Raw genomic sequence first — 23,059 nt, 5'->3', positions numbered from 1 at the left:
AAATTAAATAGGGTAGGTGTCAAAAATTTTACAAATAGAAACTTTTGCCCGGCATTACTTATGCACGAGTAGAAACTTTTGCACGAAGCGTCAGTTTAGCACGGGTTTAAACTTTTTAATTATCCTTTTTAATCACTGTTGACTGTTACCCCTAACCCTTACCCTTGGTTGGTTTTTTTCTTAATATTTAATTTTTATTTTATCTATACTATCACTGTCCTAGACAAAAAGTTAAAAGGTATCCATGGTGTGCAACTATCAATAACCAAAAGTTTCTTTGTGCACCAGGTCCAAGTACCAATTTTTTGAGCACTTTTTTCGTTCACTAAAATAAACTTATAATGTTACCCCGAGCTCTTACCCTTGGTCGATAAGCTGTTTCTTGTGCTGGTAAAACTTTCGTGCAAAATCGACCCTCCGTGCAAAGGTGACTTCGTTCGAAAGCTTCTTCGAGCAAAAGTTACCCTTCGTGCAAAAGAGTTTTTATGCAAAACAGACAAGTTTTTAGTGCTCGCTTAAACAAACTTAATTTTTATTTGCTAAAATAAAACCAGAGTTTTAATTAAAACTTTTATTCTTTTTGATATAAAAATATTTCATATTGTTTATTTTCTAAGAACAAAAACCTGTTTTTAAATAATTAAAGTAATTAAATTCAAAATAACATACCTAACTTATAAGCATTTTTTATAATATCTGTCTTCACGCGCTTTTTACAAAGGGAATGGAAGGCCACGTTCTCTAATGATTCTGATAAACAGAAAAGTATTTTTTGAAAATAGCTAAAATCAAACTGACAAATCTAATGACCTGATATATATCATAAATGTTAGCTTAAAGTTTTTTAAATTTTAGTTTATTTTTAAAAACAGACAACCTAGACACTAAAGCAGTTTTGTTTACTCAGTAAAAATAAAACCACTGACATTTTTATAAATAATACAAATTTTAATGTTTTATAAATTTATTTTAACAGTTAATAGTTGAACTTTAAACTAAAATGTTTTATTTAACCTACAAAAAGTAGTATCATCGTTGTAAAGCGTTTATAGATTACGGTGCCAAAATAAAAGTTTTTTTTTGTTAAGCTTTTTTTTTTTTAATTTCAAGAACTCTAAAAAATCTAATTTCTCATATAATGAATTAAAAATTTTTGTAAAAAAAAAGTTGTTCAACTGAAATATTTACTAATTCTTTTTTTATTTTACGGAACACAAGTTAGCAAAAATTAAATTTAGTTTGTGCTAGTTACAAAATACCTATGCCAACATACAAGCCATTTAGTTATAAAAATTGTAAAGAGACTAGTAAATAAAACATTTAGTCAATTTACTTATTGATCTAAAATATGAATTCTATTGATGCACAACCGAAGCCTTTTAATTTATGGGAGTCAATATGTAAAGGTAATTATTAAATATGTAAAGGTATACAGTTAATATTTTTCATTTTTCAGCTTGAATAAAACACTGAATGTTCAAGTCTGAGATAATAAATTTTAATTTTTTTGATAATAAAAATTTTTTTTAAAGTGCTAATAATAGTTAATAAAAAAGTTGAGTTTAGTTTTTTGATACTCTAAAATATTCCTAAAAATTTTTTTATCTCATGATAAATAATTTTATTCATCTGAGAAAAAAAATAACGTGTTATTTTAAAATTTTAACAGTTAATCTGAAATTGATTTTGTAATGAAAATCTACTTTTGACTAAATGGTTAGTATAAAGTCTTAATAAAAAAAATTAAATTTATCTTTATGTTCCAAGATATATTTAAGTTTAAAATGATGTTGTTTATTTTGACTGAAATTTAAAAGAAAATAACTTTTACAAGTTACTGTAAGTATAAATCTTTAAAACAGAGATTAAATAAAGGAATATCATGAATTTTTAAGTTAAGTCATATAGATTTAGTAGTTAATAAGTTTAAGAGCTGTATTTCTCAATTTAATACTTTTAAGTTTTGTTTTTCAATTTTTTCTATAGATTATACCAAGTACATGTCCTTAAACCTTATTTGACTTATATTTAAAATACTTTATTATTGTCCATTCAAGTTTTTTAGTTACTTTGTTTAAAAAAGTTTTTAAGCTAGTGTTTGGTAATTTTTTAACAGGTATACTTTTTTTCTTAAATATTATGTTTAAGATATAGTTTTTCTCTATAAAAAAACAAACAAGTAAGTAATTTTTCAAATTTTTTTTTTAATGTTATTATCTTACATACTAATAAAACTATTTTAGTATTCTTTATAAGAACTTTTGACCTAAAACATAAAATAAGTTTTAATAGCAGTAAAAACAGTACAATAAATGACGTAAATAGTTTTTTATAGTAAGTTTAATAATTACAATCAATCAGACTGCATTTAAGCTATTGAAAGTTATTTTTATAAAAGTAATGCTTATGTCATGATTTTATAGAAAAAGTTAAATTATGAAGTTTTAAATCTATTGTTAATAGTGTTTGTAATTACCTGTGTACAAAAATACATTTTTGTATAAAAAAAGAAATTAAAATTTAAATGACTCAAAATAATAATGATAAAAACTTAGAAGTATATAGCCATTATTTATTCTTTTATTACAAACTATAAGAAAATGTTTTTGAAATAATTTTTGCATGAGTATTTACATGGTGGCCACCAAACCTGGGATCCTAAAAAATCCTGAAGTTTGAAAATTTAGGCTAAAAAGTTCTAAAATTTTAAACAATTTTTACAATTGTGTAGTGGAATTTCAATTTGACAAAAATCTATCATATAGACAAAAATTTTTGTCATCATCAAGCATTTTTTTATTAAAAAACACATATAAAGTAGCACTACATTTACAGTATCTTTTAAATGTTATTATACAATTTAACACACTTTCTTACCAAAAACTTGTCTTTAAACTCAAAATAGACCCAAAAACGTATACTTTCAAAAACTTGGAAGAAATTTCTAAAAAAATAGTGGCCACCCTGAGTTTAGAAAATAAAATAAATTATATTATGCTTTTTATTGCTTTGTAGTCATTACAAATAGTTGTATTAGATACTAGATGTTTTATTTATAAATCAAAAATATTAGTCTTATGAATAAAGTAATTTTAAACACCTCAAAAAATTACTGCTATTCTTAAGCAAAATTTATAATCATTAAAAGTTTTAACAAATTAAAGTTATCCATTTAAAATATTTATTAAAAAAAAAACTTTATGTTAACTAAACTACTTATAAAAAAAAGTTATGTATGTTGATTATGTTTTATAATACTGAGGATAATAAATAACATTTAGAGTATGAAAATAAACGACAATTGTATTGTGATGAAAGTTGTGCATCTTTGAACACATCACAAGTAGAAAGTAATGCAACAGTTTTGACTCAAAATCCTGATGATAATTACCAACTAACAGGAAATGGTAAATTAATTATAAATAAGATGTTTTTCAGTAAATTTTGTTATAGTTATTTAAGTTTTTTTAGTCTATGTTAATTTACTATTTATTAAATACTGATAGAGTTTCTTTTTTACTTTATAAGTTTAGGTTAAAAAAAATACGACAAAATGATGCTCAAGTTTGAAAAAAAAGTTGTTGATATACAATACTTTATATATTTTTAAACAATCTTGTTGTATGGTAAAAATTTAAAAGTAAAGAGCTTTTAGTTTTTTTTTAATAGATTAAAAAAAAGCTTTATGGTTGTGAAGCATTAGCAACCTAATTAAGTTGTTCCAATACTATTTATTTTTATCAAAAACTTTTACAGGGTGTGTTTATTTTTAAATTTTTATTACAGCAATATTTTTTTGATAAAAAATTTCTGTTTGGCATTTATTTATAATAATGTTTTTTATAATTTTAAAATACATAAAAATAATTTAGGCTTACTATATTTTAGTTTAATAAAGTGCTTCCAGACATAAGTATATATATCTAGTTGTTATACATTACATAACTTTTATTAGTAGCAATTTTAGACTTCAGATTTATTTAAATAATGATAAAAATACAATATTTTATTTAGAAAAAGATGTTAACTCTTCTCTAGAGCATCCTCCACATGTTCACTTGAAAATTACATCACATTCTAAGCCCAAAATAAACCAATCATCTGTTGACAACCAAACATGTTTGTTTGAAAAAAAGTAGCTTAAATTCTAACTTATAAAACATAGCTTTTTTTTTGTCTTAAGAAAATATATAAAGGGTTTGTATAGTAATAAAGGATTTAGAATTAAAAAGAGCATATCATATTAAAACACATAAGTATTTAAAACAATTATGGCTGAAAACATAGTAATTTTATAGCATTTTCAATGTTAACTTGTCAACTTTGAGAAAAAAAAAATTCAACAAAATTTTTTGCTCAAATGTTTATTATTCTAGCTCATAAGTATAAAACAAAGAAAAAAACACAAAATAAACAAAACAGTTAATTATTTATTGAAAGGAGGCGTAGCATGAAAAAAATAATAATTAGTTTAAGTTAACATCAACAGTAGCTAATTGCAACAAGTTTTAGTAATTTAGATTGTTTTTGAATATTTTAATTTTATTTTGGTATCTGTTAAATTTTAGTTTCAATTATTTGACCTAATTTCTATTTTCACAGATTAAAATAAAAGTGCTCTACCTCCTCAAACAAAACTATATCGAGGGGTAATTTACTCCTCACAATTATTGTCTATAAAAAAATGATTACGCCATTACTGAAAACTTTAAAAATCATGTTTGCATGTTATTTTCCTATTGTTTCACTAAAAATTCTTTTTTGACAACAACTGTTTACAGCCTAATTTGTAACTATGGTGTTTTTTGTGTTTAGATACTTAAATAACTAGTGTTTTTAAGTTGTATTTTTGATTTTTTCTAAAGTAGTAGTTAGGTGTAGTTAAATTTACTGCTATACATTATAAGTTGGTTGAATTTGTTTTATCTTAAATGTTTACACTAGCAACAATAAAGTTTTAAAATATGACAAATTTGAACAATTTTTGAGACAAAAAAGTTTAAGATCTGAATTTTCAATAGAAATTTTTAGTAAGGTACAAATTTTAAAACCACAAACGGACTAATTTATTTAAAACAAAATTTCTCTAACTTAAAAAAAAAAACCATCTACTATTAAGGGCATAGTGGATCTAACTTTTTTTTACAAAAAATAACATTGGCTCCCTTATATGAAAGCTTTAAGTAAGAACTTCAAGCCATTTTTTGTAGATTTTTTTTTAATTTATTTTTTAGATATATACGTTTTTTGTGTAAAGCTTTCAACACAATCATATAGAACACAGTTTTTTCATCGTCAATTTTCTCTGAAATTAAAAATTTCACTAAAAATCTATCTTCTTCTTTGTTTTCCATCTAGAGACCTCAAGTTTTCAAAAAACATGTCTTTTATACTATAAACAACTCTAAATGTTGCAATTTTTAAAAATATTAAAAAATAAAACTTAAGATAAAAAAAACAAAAAAATAGGTGGTTTTTTTAATAAAGATTTTATTTTTTGAAATTAAAAAGGTTCCCGCATTCAATTGATTTAAATATTAGTTATTGAATTACGTTGAAAATTTAAAGAATGTTGGTTAAAAAATGAAGGAGAATATAGATTTTAGTAAAACAGTCGTTTTTTGCGTTTTAGTTTTGGGCATACTATAGGGAACCTATTGAGGTCACCGACTTTGATCAATTATATCTCAAAAGTTACTCTTAATTTTGTTAAGCTGTTTAAATTCCGTGATAGCTCAGGTTAAACTCTTCAAAATAAGATCAACTTGTAAAAATAAAAGTCTTTGTAGTTTAGAAATGTTTTAAATAGTTTTTTATTTTGTCTCTATTGCTCGGTACAATGAAATAACTGTTATTATAACTAAATACAAATTTTTTTTATAACTGTTATTTATACTAAAAAATATTTGTTGATTTACGTTTGTAATATTTATTTTGTAACCATCAGTATGTTTATTTTTTAGTACAATTAAATCAAATCAGCATTTAGTTCGAGAAAATTTTATATATAACTATTGCGGTTTTGAATTATGATACTATCTTTTTCGTATCACTTAAAGTTTAATTTGTAAATATTTATCAATAGGTGAACCAACAGAGTATTTAGAAGCGTTTGTGTTTCCCTCATTAATGCCTGCCATATCCGAAATGTTACATGAAGCAAAACAGCAAAAGTGCTTAGATGTAATTTTACTTTTTCAATATACCAACTAGTTTTCACCATAAGTAATCATAATTTAAACAGTTTGTTAAATATATTTAACTTAGGTATGCAAAACGTCTTATTATAATTTTTTAGTTATACTAAAATACTAATCACAATTGTTATTAAAGTTATTTTTAGATAATATTACATGGTAAGTCGTGTTGTATTTCATTAAGTTTTTATAATTCTTTTAGATTTTTTGCCTTAGGTCTTAAAGTTTAAGATATGTTGATACTTAACTTTATATAAATTATTCAATGTCATTTTTTGCCTATATCAGAATTACCAAAATATAAAACATGGATTAAATTCTAGTAAACATGTTGCTTATTTCAAAGTTATGTCTTCCTCCTATGAGCTTTTTTGTTGAAATAAGTCATTTAGTAAAAAATAACTATTCATTTTATATATTTTATAAACCGCCTGATTGTTTTCAGTCTACTTATAAATTTATGATAACAAATTGTAGTAAATTACTTTTATTTGTATGATTATTGACAAATAATTGCCAATAGGTCAGTCAGAATTTTTTTTAATGAAAAATTGTTTGGATAAGTCAAGAAATGTTATTATTGAAAGATTCAGGATTTTTTTTCTACTAACATATCTAGTCAGGAAAGGTGGTTTTCTTTTTATCTATAACCTTCTCTGTCTAATTTTATTAATTATTAGTTGTATAACAAACTTATTATTTATTCTAAAAAAAGAATTAGACAGTTTTTATATTTATATTTGCACAATAAAGCGTTAGTTTTTTCATGTCTTTTTATCATCTGTTTATTCGACAGACAAGCATCATATTTTAGTTCTGTCTGTTGCAACAATTTATTTTTTTTAATCTAAATATGTTTATCGGAATAGTTATCAATATTTTGTTAATAGCATTTATAAACTCTTTATAAGTTTCCATGCACTTAAGGTTTCTTATTAAAAGTAAAAAGAGTTTGGTTTAATTTTTTGAAATTAAGTTTGAAGCTATAAGAAAAATAAAACAATAAATAATAATAGTAATTTATTTACACATTTTTGGCCAATTTAAAAAAAGTTTTACTATTGCAATTAGCAAGTTTGCTGATTAATGACTGGCCGTTCAGTTTCATTTTGATATTCATAGAACTATTTATTATCAAGTATGCATTTTTAATGCATGACATTTTCCCTGCTTACTTTTTTTTTAAACAACAACCCATCTCATCTTTTTTTATGTTTTTTATTTTTTTTAAACAGATGTAACAACATTCTGAACTTTCATTATCAAATACTCAGAATATTGGACTTTAGTTTCACTTGATCAAAAACAATAATTTCTGTTAGTAGGCTCGTAACTGTATTCACTGACTTCTGAAGAATCATAATAAGCAGAGTCTTGTTCACAACCATTAATTTTTCTACTTGACATTTGGAGGTTCTGCTTATGTTTAAATACATTTTTGTGCCTTTGCTGCTCTTTAAACTGCTTTTGATAGGTAGCCCACCTCTTTGTGCTTAATGTTGAACTAAGATGCTTGTGCTTGGTGATCAATATTTTTTGGCCTTAAGGCCTTGCTCTGTGTCGAACTAATAAGCTTGCCAAGTACTTGTGCATGATGACAAAAACTGCTTGTCCACAAGTCTGCGCTTAATTTTTTATACTTATACCCTTGAAGAAATTTGTCTTTGGAAGCTATTATGTTTGCAGCTTCCGGCATTTTTTTTCTACCTAACACTATATAAAAGTTAACTACATTACCATATGTCATGGGCTTACTAGTTTTTTTTTTTTTTATAATGGCAGACTGGGAAAAAAAATATCGTTCTGCTGATTGTCACAATGAATAAAACCATAGACTTTGTGAATATTGAACCAAATTACTTGACCAGTCACTCCTAAAGCTATTGTTTTCTTTGTGGCTGGGGACTTATGCGTGGTTTTTCGTGACACTTTTTTACAACCTTTAGTTTTCCCAGATGGTGTTTGGTAGCTAGAAAAACACACCACTTTCTTTTCTGGTGATAAAATTGACTGTTTTTTGGCGTGTACTTCTATGACCTTTTGTTCAACAGGCTTAGTAAGAGGTATGGTACACCCATCTTCTACCTCTCTCAATTTGTTGAAAATAGGGGCAAGTTTTTTAACTCATAAGGCTCAATTATTCCGGCCATTTCACATACTTGTGGCCAATCACATGTGTAAGCCCTCTCTTTCCATTTTTGGTGAGTTGGACAAACTGTAATACCTCTGAAGTTTTTGAATGGACTACCAAAATGATTAAAAATATTAGCTTCAACTTTTTCATGTTGTTGTTGCCTATCATAGAGGTTTTTACAGCTGGTCTTGATACTTTTAAGATCTAGGTACAAGTTTTTTCTCATTTTGTTCTTAAACTCTTTTGGGGCTAAATGTAAATAAAGGAACTTAGTTAGGTTACTACCTTTTTTGAGCTCGTTCTCCCATGTTTTAACTTCAATGTATAATGTTAGACCACTTACTGTTGTCCATTCTAGTTTAGGCCTAAAAACTCTTGCAAAATGGCCATCTTTGGTTAGTAAAATTCTTTTAAGGAATCATAAGATTTGTTTTCCCCCTCAGTTATAGCCCGATAGTTTTTGATACCTTTTGCAGGCCATACTGCTATTAATATCTTATTTGTGTCGTTTGCGTTGTGAATGTCCTTAACATTACATGACTCTTCAAAAAAAATTGAGCTCTTCTCTTGGTTCATTTGTTTCATGTATTTTCAAATTGTTCTTTAGCTTAGCAGTTTTCTGATTCATATAACACTTTTGTGAGTTAATTTGCCTATATGCTGGTGGATATTCCTCCTTTAAAGTGTTTGTAGAGGACGCCATAAAACTCGTGGGGGAATTCCCCGGAGTAGTGGTCACATTAGTGGCCATGCTAAACCGCGGTGAAGGTTTTTTAGAAGGTAGCTTAGCTACATCTGGACTGGAGGTGGGTTTATAATTAGGGTCCATGTTAGATATAGCTTTGAGTGTGAGATAATTTTAATTAATAAAAATATCAAGACAAGCAGCAACATTAAATAACGAATTTATTCAGCTTTAAAATCAATGCAAATAAATACAAATCTAGAGAATTAGTCAAATATAAAACTTAGCAGTATAATAGTTTAAATTAATGTAAGCCCTAATTAAATAGTATATAACAGCAGTTGAAAATGTTATACTAGTTCAAGCTAAAAACAAACTGCTGGCTTTCAATTCAACTACTCAGAGCTAAACATACAACTTATGTTCCAATAAGCAGTAAAGTCGAATACAAATAAGCTATAAATGAACTAAACACTGCCATATATTTATTATCAAGGATTTATTGCCAATGCATTGCACTATTAGTGTTAAATATCTAAGAAGTCACAAGAATTATTAAACTTTTAAATCTTATATTCTTGTAGCTTTGCATAAGTTAATGAAAAGTTGTTTGGTATTATGTAAACAGTTCTAAATAAAATTAGAAGCTCACAACGACATATTGCTTTATATTTAATGATGATTTAAATAAAAATATTCTGTTGAAAAAATTCATTAGACCTATGATATGTTTATCTGTAATAATGATTTAGTCTTCTACTGCACAGTGTAGAGTATAGTCACAAACAATGGTTTAACTATAACTTTATTCCAATTAAAATAAAAACAAAATATGCAACAAGAACACGAAATAAAAGAAATAAAAAAAATAGTATGGAATATTAGTCTATACCATAGAGGTCTATAGTGTTTGATTAATATTAATACGTTTTTTAATCTTTTATTCAAACGATTTAAATGTCTAACAAAAACAGGTAGAAGCGTATAAAATAACTTTTAGGAGATAGTTATTACTGTACTATTTTTTTAAACAGAAAATTTTTGTTTTGAAGTATCCATATGGTTGACCATAATAACCATATGGATAAGTTTATAAATAATTGACTATAGTTTGAATACCAATTTTTTTTATTTACTTTACATATTGTCTAAAACGGTTGTGGCTATATTTTAGTGGAAAAATTAAAATTTTAGTAGAGAATATACAGTAATATAATTTATTAAAAAGCTACTAGTTTATTAATCTTATAATTTTTACGTTGTATAAAAATATAAATTTTACAGAAAAAACGGAGTGGTTTTAATGGATGTGATTACTTAGCAGAATATCTTCACAAGTTTGTAATTTTGTTATTACAATTAATACTTTTATTAATAATAAAGAGTTTAAAAATAGAGCAAACTCAAATCAAAAACCGAGCTAAATTACTGTATACTTCAAAGAATTGTAATAGATTAGTTCTGAAAATATTAAACTTAGTTAAATAACATTGTCAAAGTGTAAGTATAAAAGTTGTCAATATAAACTTTAACTTTTACTTTAAAAGTTGAAAGTAGTTATTAAGATTGTTTATAGGTTTTTTTTTAATATTTAGAGTTGATAATTAGTTTGTAATTTCGCAATATTTACGAATATGTATTGCATATGATACACATAACATATAAAATTGAACCAATTAATTAAGATTTGATTTAGAACTAATTGTATGAATTACTTAAATACTTTCTCATTTAAAATTTCGTTTTACACAAAGTGTTTCTCATGTGATTAATTACCACACTCATATTAAAACAATGCTTAAATTTATAACTTTTAGATAAGTGATGTTTTCATTAAATAACTATTCAAAATAAAAATTTAAGTGTTTGTTAATAAAAGATCCTAGCGAAACAACTTCACTGGAATATATAATAATAACAAATTATATAGTATCCTTTTTTTATTACACTAACATATGTTTCTGTGTTTAACGAGTCAACACTTTTCAACTGAGCTCTGTAAAAATATTAGTACTGTAAGGAAAGAATAGAAGCTAAAATAGGTATATACATGTGTCCATTAAAAATAGAAATAGTTGCTATAGATATTTATAGGTTAATAATAGATAAAATACTTGATGTTAAAACCGACTGTTATAAAACTATATAATATTTGTAATTATTAAGTCTATATTAAATAAGTTAAAGTAAAAGTACAAAATAAGATAACAAATCAAATTTAAACTACTTACACGAAAAATGTGACGTAATTATTAGATACATTTATTACAATGATTAGTAAGCAGTAAATATTTAGAATTAGTACTTCCTTCGTTTTCATGTAAGTAGTTTATATTTGATTTGTTATCTTATTTTGTACTTTTACTTTAATTTATTTAGACTTAATAATTAATAAAGTGTATAATAAACAATGAACTTCACCGCACGACCAACAACAACGGCATCCAAGACAACCTACGACCGGTTTCGTCCTTTTTAGGAATCATTAGGCAGGCTTAGTCGCGAGAAACCGCTGTTGTAATCTTAACCAAGCAGGCTTAAGTGCAAATGCACTGAAGCGACCGTTTGTGGGTAAAATCCGAAAAATTGACATAGGTTCCCGCTTGGTTAAGATCACAACAGCGGTTTTTTCGCGACTAAGCCTGCCTGATGAGTCCTAGAAAAAGACGAAACCGGTCGTAGGTTATCTCGAATGCCGTTGTTGTTGTTGGTCGTGCGGTGAAGTTCATTGTTTATTATCGATGGCATAAACATCTCAACTTTGTTGATGATGGCCAAAATAAATACTGACTTAATAATTACAAATATTATATAGTTTTATAACAGTCGGTTTTAACATTAAGTATTTTGTCTATTATTAACCTATAAATATCTATAGCAACTATTTCCATTTTTAATGGACACATGTATGTACCTACTTTAGCTTCTATTCTTTCCTTACAGTATTTATATTTTAACAGAGCTCAGTTGAAGTGTGTTGACTCGTTAAACACAGAAACATATGTCAGTGTAATAAAAGAAGGATACTGTATAGTTTGTTATTATTATGTTTTTATTATTTATAAAGACTTTTTACACTCCGTTATTTACTAATGTTATCCAGAAAATAAAAGTTTAAAAACTATACGGGATGCCATGCAAAATTAAAAATGTGGTATAAAAACATTTGTTACAAATTAATATTTTTAGTTGTATTCTATTCGACTTTTTATAGATAAGCCTGGTTAATTCTGTCTTAATAAAATATCCGTGTTTTATTAATTCATGCGCTAAGTAAGCATGTAATTTTTGGGCACTGTATTTAAACTGATAAAAATAAATTATTTTATGGTTTATGTACAAGTACATTATCTCGTTTTTTAACTAGTTTAGTTGATACAAAAATGACTAATATTATTCAGGAAAAATCATACTTTAAATGAAAAAGAAAAAAAGATAAGAAGTACAAGAGAGTTTGATGATATTCCATTTGTAAAAAATTGGTTGATTAAGCAGTAAGTTTTATGCATTGTCCTAAAATTAATTCAACTATATTATTTTTGTTGTTTTAAAAAAGTAAAGCAACTACTGACTAAAAAATTATTTTTCAGAGGCTAAAATGTTCTTAATAAATTATATAAACTAAGACTTTTTTATACTTAAACAATTTTTTCCATGTTGTTTTGATAAATATATATTAAGTCTGCTTTAAATTAAAACAGTATCATTTTTATAAGCGAGACAAGGTACATATGCTTGGAGTAATCTTTTTCCTCTACTTAGCATTTATTTTATTTTATCTGTGTCAGCTGTTATAAGTCATTAAATTAGCAGCCAATTTTTTCAGTCCAAGACCTCCCCTTCCTTTATCATTGCGGCTGACGGACCATGAGGCTGCAATCATCATACAGTCATTTTATCGCGGCTATAAAGTTTGTGAACAGTTTAACAAACATACATAATTAAAACTTAGTTTCTAAAATCCTTAGATAATTTTTTCATGTTAACAAATGTTTTTTGTAATGGCATTATCGACACCTTCTGTTAATTACACTCTCTATATTTTCCATCTCATAAACTTATGTTGAACTGGTCAGGTGAGATCACAACCGGAGGTGATCGAGTTGAGGGAATGGCAGCGGGAATGGAGGGAAAACAACGAAGACATTAGGAGCAAGGTGAAGCAGTTCTGGAATGAAGCTGAAACAAGAGGTGAATATTACCAATATCTGCTTGAGTTAATGATAATTGTGGTAGACTTTGATGTTATAATATGGCATAGTTTTAGGCAACTTTATTAAAAAAAAGTATCATGTTTACTATTAAATCGTTAGAAAAGCAGTTTATGTGATTGAATTATAAATTTTTTTTCATCTACTTAATTGAGATAAAAGCTTTCTGATGATATTTTTTTAAATGTACCTTTTCACGAGATAACATTTAAACATGATTTACAATCTAGCTTATTATTGAAGTAATTGTCTTAATTACATTATTACTTTCAAGTTAGTTTTCTACTTAGTGTATATATATATATATATATATATATATATATATATATATAATTATATTTATATTTATATTACAAAGTAAATTACAGTGACTAATATCTGCATATACTTAATGCAAGAAAAATATTCTTATGGTAATTATAATAAATATACATGTTTAAATTACGTCAAAATTTTAGATACATCTTGTTTTTAACATATGTTGGATTTTTAGTTATTATTTTTAATAAAAAGACGATTAACTTGTTACCTACATTTGATAAGTAAATAATAATTTACTTTAATGTTTTTATTTTTCATGATAAAATAAAATTAAAGAGTGGAATATTTTGACATATAAAAAGTTTAACTTAATCTAATCATACTTGTAAGTTATTAGTACGAAGTTATAATATAACTTTTAAAATATGTTTTATTTTATTGCTTAGCAGTAAATAAAACAAAGTTTAGTATTTTTTAACTAAAGTATTTGTTTTGTAGCATATTTATTGTTGTTTTAATATGTAAAAATATTAAAATAGCTGCCAGCCGAGCAAGTGCAAGGTCGCTTTCAGGAGGTAAAACTCACGCGAGATCACCCATTCATTGAAACTATTATGAAGACCACTGCTTTCAAATATAAAACTGTGAATATTTTTTTCGCAATACTTAATACAATTATAATCTGTTTTCTGAGCTTCTATACTATTGATTACTACTATAAATGACTAAAATACACTTTACATTTTTTTTAAATGACTAAAGACACATTGGAAACCTGTTGTCTAATAATAATTATAATCAATATAAACTTTCTGTAATAAAAAGTTTTGAGCAATTCTTAAAAAATATTATTTTGTTTTTTTTGAATTTGTGTTTACTGTTTTAAAGGCAGCTTGATTTAAACAACTTTATTAAATGTAAGTATAAACAACTTTATTTGTTCATAAATCTATTGTATTTAATAAAAGATTTGAAAGAATGACATTTTAGAATTTCAGATATCTAAGTAATTAATATAATTTTGATTAGAAGTCTAAAATAAAAGAAATAAAGTATAAGTATTACCGTTTGTGATAACTTCACCATTAAAATTACGAAAAACCAAAGATACACTTGGTCTCAGTTGAAAATGTTTTACATAATTATAGTTACTTAAATAGTTGAATTTTTGAAGGAAAGTCTAAGTTACTAACTAATGCATGTTTAATACTTTAAGTTAATTTAGTGATAGTTCTTTTAATAAATAAAAAAGTAATATAATTATAACTGTAACAGTTATTTCGTTTAAAATGGTAATTTCATACCTTCTGTGACTTAGTTGATTTGAAATAAACGCCTTAAAAGTTTAGTCAGCATTTTTTTGAATAAATTTATGTTTTCTTATTTTTTTTCATATCGTTATAAACTATCTATTGTTCTTGATACAACATTTAAGATAAAATGATGAATAATATTTTGCATGTATACAAATTATTTCATCAAAAATATGATTTTGTATTTTAGTTATTCACTGGTATTAATTTTTTCGCGAGATTTTGCAAAAATCAGATACGAGTTTATGTTTAAAAGGAAGAGTGTACAATGTATTTTTTTAGCTTTTCAGAAAATAATGGTGCGGTGTATCATTATTTTAAAGAGCCTCACTTGCAAGTAAAAACAACAATTTTTATCATTTAAAATGTGTTTTTCTTCAATTGAAAAGAAAAAAATTCATCGTAGTTTGATGAAAAATTTTTCTTCCAAATGCACTTAAACACAAAAATCTAATTTATTTGATAAACTATTAGGTATATTTATATGTATTCAAAAGTCGATTAGAAGAAAAAAGATGATACTTTTCATATATTTTTTATGACGTCATCAAAATACTGGGATATTTTATAAATTCTCTAAGGCAAACAATGTAGATGCAATCAAAAAAGTTCTAAATGTTCACACAGTAAATCTAAATAAAAAATATACATTAGAAACAACTTCTTTATGATATATTATATTGTTTCAAACGCTGAAAAAATGTTTAAAAAGATGTCTATTAGCTTAATTAAAATTTTTTATTTATAAAATCTTATTTTTTACTTAATAAATGCTCCTATAATTAAAAAAATTGTGGCCAGGCCTTTGAAATTTGAACAGAAATTGAATTTGAAATATTTTTTTCCAGATTTACATGACAACAACTGTTTAAATATATGTGTGTTAACCAAGTTTTAAAGTTTGTTATTTAAGTATTTAATGCTGTTACAATGATTCAAAAAGTTTTAGCTATTAAACTGTTCAAAAATCTATAAAATAAATTATATTATATTTTAAAATATACAATTATTAGTAAAATTGTAAGAAGTATTAAATATTTAATATCTCAAAAAAATCTAAGACACTAAATAATAATAAGTTATACTTCATCACTCTTTTTAATTTTCAAAAAAAAAAACTTTTTAAGCTATTAATATAATGAAAAAAAAGCTAGATAGTATTACTTAAAATTTATCATATGGGGTAGCTGTCAAATTTGCACAAGCGTACAAAATTGCACGAGTGCACAAAAATGCACGAAAATACTTTTGCACGAGGGGATAAAATTGCACGAAGATACTTTAGCACGAAGGGTCACTTTTGCACGAGCAGACAATTTTGCACGGAGACATTTTTGTACGGGTAAATTTTTTTATATAATTTTATTGATTTCAATTTTTATTTATTTTTTCTTTTACTCTCACTGGTACCCCTTACCCTCGGTTATTAAGTTGTTTTTATTTATTTCTTTTTAATCTTTTTCTTAATATCACTGTTACCCCTAACTGTTACCTCGTCGGTAAGTTTTTTTTTATAGCTTTTTTTTTTTATTTATTTTTTTAATCTTTATATATTTTTTTTTTACTATCACTGTTACCCCTAACTCTTACCCTCGGTCGGTAGTTTTTTTTTCGTAATTAATATTATTATTTTTCTAAACTATTTTAATTAAATATTTTTTTATTTTTACTATCACTGTTACCCCTAACCCTTACCCTCGATCAGTAACTTTTGTTTTTTATTACATTGTGTTATAGTTTTTATTTCTGTATTTTTTACTCTCATGCAAAAATGTAACTCGTGCAAAATTGACCCTTGGTGCAAAATCGTCTTCGTGCAATTTAGACCCGTTCCCTATCTAATGTATTCTTTTAGATATCATTTATGCTTACTATTTTGTTAAAAAAGCCTGAAAACTAAGCAAAATAGTTAAAAAATAAACAAAATGTGTTTTTAAATCAGCCTTTGTGTTAAATACTTAAAATTTAAGACATATTGCCAATTTCGGGTAGTAGTTAAGTATTTTAAGTTAAATCAGAATAAACTGCAAATTTCAGAATTTTGACTGCATTTTTTATGCAATTTTTTTTAAAACAAATTAAAATTAAACTTCAAAAATGGATAACTTATTGAAATCTTGTTGTGAATTAGAGTCGTTCATTTGATAAAGTATCGCTAGCTAAAAATAGAGTGTGCACTTTTGTTAAAACATAAACACTAATCAAGCTTTTTCTGTTTAATTATTATAACTTATAGACACTTTTTTACTATTTATTTATAAAAAACCACCTAAAGAAAACGACAGAAAACTTTTACTATTTTAAAAATGTTATTATTTTTAAACTGATAGTTTCTAAAATTAAAAGTATAAGAAAATGATTTGCATAATCAAAGTTATTTTTATAAAACTCTAGTTGCAGAGTTTTTCAACTCCGCATTTAATTACAAGTAGAAAAACTGTCACCAGGCCAACTAGTTATTAAAAATACATCTTAAAAAATGTAAAATATCAAACTCAAAAGGATGCTTATAAAAAGTATTAAAGCTGTGTTTAGTTTTTTATGGGTATCTTTTTAAAATTTGACATCTAAAACAGTTTAATAAGTTTTAAAGTTATAGAAGTAAAATAAAAATTTAGAATAAGATGTTTAGATCAAGTTCGAAAGGATACCCATAAAAAGTTTTAAAGCTGTGTTAAGTCTTTTTATAGGTATCCTTTTAAAACTTAACATCTAAAACAATCTACATAAGTTTTTAAAGTTATTTTAATTAAGTTAAAGTTTTATAAAACTAAGAAAAAAAACTATGACGTAATTAGTAAATATTGTACATACAAACATTCAGTGCAAAAATTAGTCTTCCATCCGAACAATATTTAATAATTACTTCATACTGTTTTTTGTATAACTTTTGTATCATTGTTTAGCAAAGTGCTTTTTATTTCAAACCGTACTTACTGAAGATTAAAGCATTTAGCTTTATGAAACGTGTGTTCTAGTTTTTTTTTAAATCTACTTTTCTAAATAAATCATTTAAAAACCTTTCAATTAGGATCTGTGGAAAGTTTTAAGTTTATTTAACTACATTATTTTCTGGTATACTGACAATTCCGACCCGCAATCATTTCCCACCGATCAAGTACCACCCGCGCACAGTTTTCACTTAAAACTTTTTTTTTTTTTTTTTATTCATTCCTTTATTTTTTTATAATTTTGTTTTATTTCTATTTAGTATTTATTCGTTTTTTACTACCACAGTTACCCCTACCTAACCCTTACCCTTGGTCGGTAAGCAGTTCTCGGAATTGACTGGGTGGGATTTGATCGCGGGTTGGAAATGAGCGGTTCCCTTATTTTCTATATACAAATCATATATAAAACACTATGACGTAACTAGTAAATATTGTACAGTACAAAAACTAATCTTCAATCCGAACAAACAACTAAAATTCACAAAACTACAATTAAGTGATATGAAGTATTTTGAAATTTATTTTATAGCTTTTTCTCATGTCAACGAGACGATATATTTCCACTCCTCATATTTAAGCTACCTTCTTTTTTCAACGCATACACAACAGCTGTTAATTCTTTTAAGCACAGCCTTACAAACAGGGTTATTACCATCTGCTACTGGCTGTGCTCTTTTTATCAACTCCCAGGTTGTTCTAAAACCAATGTTTTTGCGCTTTAGCTAACAAACATACTTTGAAAGCTCAGTCTCATTTTCATACAGACCACCTTTAAAATATTTTTTTATAATTAGCATATCGGATTCTTGACTGAGTTGAGCATAAGTCGATGTAGATTAATTAAGTCACACAATCACAGGATATTAAATAAAAGTAATCTAATCTAGAATCAGTGTAATTGCGCTGGTGGCTGCAAATATATTTTGAAACGGGGCAATTTCCGTTCAGAGAACATTATTTACAGGGCAACAATTAACTCAGACCTTGAAATAAAGTTTTTGTACATTTTCATTATTTTTTTATAAGATCATTGTAGTTGAAAATTATTTTGTTTAGTAGCAAAACCCTAAATTGCTAAAATAAGTAATATTTTTTTTATTTGTAACCTTTATCTTGAATTGAAGAAAATATATAGTTTGTTTAAATATTACCATAATTGTATAAAAGTAGTTGTTGCAAACAGTTTTATTTTATCTAGAACCATTATGTTATTTTAAATTTTTAAAATAGATAAAAAACTAGATCTTGGGGGGCAGCCTTTTGTAGTCAAAAAAAAAATGCTCTTTTACGGGCAACGCTTAAAAAATGTACTAGTCTATAAAAAATACTATTTTAAATGAAAAATGTGATAAGTTGTGGAATAGTAAAGTACTAGTAACTACAAGTTATTAAATTCATAGCTTAGTTTTATGTTATATAGTTTTTAAAGCTATGTTTTAGCTATAAAGTACAATACAGGTTGCAGATTACTGCTGAGCGGACAATAAAGATGATTTACCGATCACTGAGCTAGATAATTGTAACATATTAGATTAAACATTTTACAATTAGTTGTTTTTTTCATATGTTTATAATTTTATTTACTTCTTAAAATATCACGAAAACAAAAAAAATGTAATTTTAAAACAAATAAGTTAGACGGGTAGGTACGATCTAATTTCAGTATTAGTATAATATATAGCTATTGCTTCATACTATTTATATAAAGTTGCACAAATTTCGTCTTATCAAATATTAAAAAGTTTTAAAACTAATTCAGCTTCTATTCTGACAAAATTATTTAAAACAAACGTTCGTTATTAGTTTGAGTTTATTACCCAAATTTAGTTACTTATTTGATAATAGACATCAACAAAATTGAGCCTGTTTAAAGAAGTTCTACCCGTCTTATATATAATCGATACAAAATATTCAATACATCATATGATGGTTAATCAATTGAAATTGGCTTAAAATCTCTAGAATACAGAAGATAGTAAATTGATTTATTAATTCGTTATAAAACTATTAGCAGCAAGTATAGGCGTTTTCAATCAAATTTTTAAAAAATAGTTATGATTTGACAGGAAACAATAAAAAAATCACATGTGAGAATGATTTTAAAAAAGGTCAGTGGCAAAATTAGTTTTTTTTCTAGAACCAAGATTTCATAGAATAAATTACCACAGGATATGGCTTTCGTTTAAAACTAAAAAAGACTTAATTAAAATATTATGATATCAGTAAAATACAATAATTTTTCATTCATAACAAAAAAAAAAAGATTTATGTGTTTTCATCTCATCTTAATTAACAAACTGATTCTTTTTTCTTTCTATGTATATTCTCTTACGCCTCTCCCTACAAACTATTACTTTACTTTTATTACTTCTGTACAAATAAGTTATAAAAAAGTACTTCTAGAAAATAATTCAACTAGTTGCACTTTTTTATAAATATGTATTTACAAAAAAATAATTTTTTGTATGTACAATGCTTCCTCACTTATCCCGTTCCTTGCTAATTCGACCGTTTTTATTCGAGAAGTAGATTTATTTACTTCATATAAAATTAATCCAAAATACAAAAACATGTATAATTTTATTTCAACAACTATTCAAGCAGTTTATAGTTACGTGATAATTCTTTAAAAAACAAAATTAATGTTTTGATTCATGTTTTTCTCGCTGTACAAATGTAAGAATATATTAAACCGAAAACTACTCCGAACATCAAATTTTACATAGCGATGATTATTAAATTAATTTTGAATTTTACTAAGTATTGCTTATTTTTGTCTGTTTTAATTTTTGGTTCGTTGAAGTAGCTTAAAAAAAATTAACAGATATTTAAGTGTACGTTTTATTTTATGCATTGCATAATATCAATGAGGTAGATTATTACAAAAACAATAATTTGTTGTTATCCGGCTTTATTTACAATAAAGCTTGCGAAACATGGCTGGATAAGCGAGGAAGCACTGTACAGTAACCTGCTACCTAGGTACGCACTTCTGGTATGGTACACACTTTTTAGCCAAAAAACGCTGTGTTCAAATTAAATTTTTTACTTTGAAATAAATTTAAAAAAAGTTGTAATACAAAATACTATATTTAAAACAAATCATACTGTATTAAATTTAAACAAATTACAACTAATAGAAACAAAAAGTAAACTATTTATTTAAAAATTGTATATCTAATATGACAATTAAATCAAAAGTTTTATTTAGTTTATTACTTTACAATAGTTTTTAATTGAATATTGGCTACTTTACTGTGCAGCTCTATAAAATTGAATTGTTGCATTTTTATCAAGTTTAAGAGTTAAAACGAACACATCAAATTTTATTCATTTTACAAAATAACGGACAGTGCAATTTAAATACCCCATGATTAAGACATGGGAATAAAAAATACTTAGGGCCATACAAAATTTAGATTAACAAAAGTAATCAACAATCAGGGTTGCAAAATGTTTTTGGCAAACTTTCTACGGGGTTTTAAAGTTACACGTTTAAGGGTCTATTTTTAGTTTTAAACTAAGTTAAAGGTATAAAATTGTGTTAAATAGTGTAACGACATTTAAAAAACATGATAAAGCTTCTTTAAATGTATTTTTTAATTTAAAATAAAATTGATGATGACAAAAAAAACTTGTCTATACAATAAGTTTTTTGTGACAAATCAAAATTTTACTTATTCACCTGTAAAACTTGGTTAAAATTCCAGGTGTTTTAGCATAAACTGTCAAAATTCAGGTTTTTGGCAACCCTGAACAATGTAATTAGTATTTACATACCCAATGATTGAAGCGTAAATGTATAAAGCTATAAAAATAATATTAAGACTAATAAAATAATGAGCAGTGCAATAGACATTTACATACCTTATGATTGCAACATAAATAGAAAAAAAGTGTAAAAATCGATATCAACGAAAATTGCAATTCACTTACCCCATTATTGGAATATGAATGTAAAAAGCCTATTAAAAATGATTGTAATGTAAACAAAGAAAATTGGAATTGAGATTTATTTAGAACTAGATGCTTGTCTTTTAGTGTAGCTAGTCATTTAATTTTAGCAGTTTATTTGTCGTTTAGGTTATTTGTAAATTTAAAGGTACATTGAAAATAAGACAGACTAAAAAAAACTTTGTGTGTCGAGTATAAATATACCTTCATAAATATTTACATATAAATGCATATATACTCAATCTTCTAATATATTTTCAACAAACTTGTTTTGTTTTTAGAGTGAAAACTTTTGGGGATTTTGCTTTAATAGTATTTTTTTTTCTTAAGGTGCTTGTACTAGGCTTAATGTAGGTAATTTAAGATCAAAATTTCCTAGGTATGCACTTTTGTGTTGTGTTCAAAGTGCGAACCTAGGTGGTAGGTTACTGTACTAGGTTGTCATTTTATTTTAACAAATTAGGTTATTTTTATACTAAATCTTTGAAACTAAATTTTGTTTATGTTTAAATTGTTAAATATGAGCTTATTGTATTTTTCTCTTTTTTTGTACTTGTGTGTCCTGTTTAAGTGGCTCAGGTTTTGATGCCGGAGTCCAACATTGTACAAAAACAATATACTTACTCCATATTTCTAAAATACAGTCTTGGTAAAAAAAAAATAAATAATATAATTAAGAGTAAGTATGTTTATTACCAATTTTATTAGTGGTTTAAAATTTATAATAGAACTTTGAGAAAATAACACCATCTCATATCAAATTAAAGGAACTTTTAAACATAAGTTTTAGTATAATTAAATATTTATAATAATGTTTTATTTTAATGGAGAGCAAAAAAATTTATTTAGTAATTGAAGTTAAACTTATAAGCCTAACAAATTAAAATAGAATAACACAAAACTAAACAATAATAAAAAAGTAATTCAACTAAATTTCATTAAATTCTGATAAAAAGCTGTTTTGTGTTTTAACAAAGCATGTAAACTAGCCTAACTCTCATTGAAAAATCGAACTAACCTAATTTACCCTGAAACTGTGAAAACCTTGTGCTAAAAAATCTTTGCAGAAGAATGTTAAAATTTTTATAATATAATCAGTTTATGATACTTTATCTAATGAGTTTTTTTAATATGAGCGCTAAAATATTTCAATCTATTTGAAAATAAATCTCAGAATAAAAATTTTTAGAGAATGAATTATAATCTAAACAGTATATGAAAGTACATACTATAATTTACCATCTCTAGTCTGTACAAAAGAGTAAAAATAAAATTTTAATGTAAGAAAGACAAATTCAAAACCTATTATTGTATTTACATTGTCTTTAAAACTTCTTTTTAAATTTTAGTATA

General features: G+C 25.2%; 1 protein-coding gene across 1 annotated transcript; it reads left to right on the top strand.

The window, feature by feature from the left end:
- Positions 1-1,275: 1,275 nt before the first annotated feature.
- Positions 1,276-14,408, top strand: LOC145829763 (IQ domain-containing protein K-like). The gene is made up of 9 exons (XM_082937633.1): positions 1,276-1,406; positions 3,282-3,407; positions 4,015-4,119; positions 6,086-6,183; positions 10,301-10,353; positions 12,418-12,510; positions 12,843-12,927; positions 13,093-13,207; positions 14,028-14,408. The coding sequence occupies exons 1-9, from the start codon at positions 1,349-1,351 to the stop codon at positions 14,093-14,095; spliced, it is 801 nt and encodes a 266-aa protein (XP_082793759.1). The 5' UTR covers positions 1,276-1,348; the 3' UTR covers positions 14,096-14,408.
- The last annotated feature ends 8,651 nt before the right edge of the window (positions 14,409-23,059 follow it).

Source organism: Thalia democratica, chromosome 2 (genome assembly GCF_965202585.1).
Source record: "Thalia democratica chromosome 2, ktThaDemo2.hap1.1, whole genome shotgun sequence".
In the NCBI taxonomy this organism is placed as follows: Eukaryota; Metazoa; Chordata; class Thaliacea; order Salpida; family Salpidae; genus Thalia; species Thalia democratica.
The sequence above is the reverse complement of the archived record's forward strand: the minus strand, read 5'-3'. Positions and strand labels throughout refer to the sequence as shown.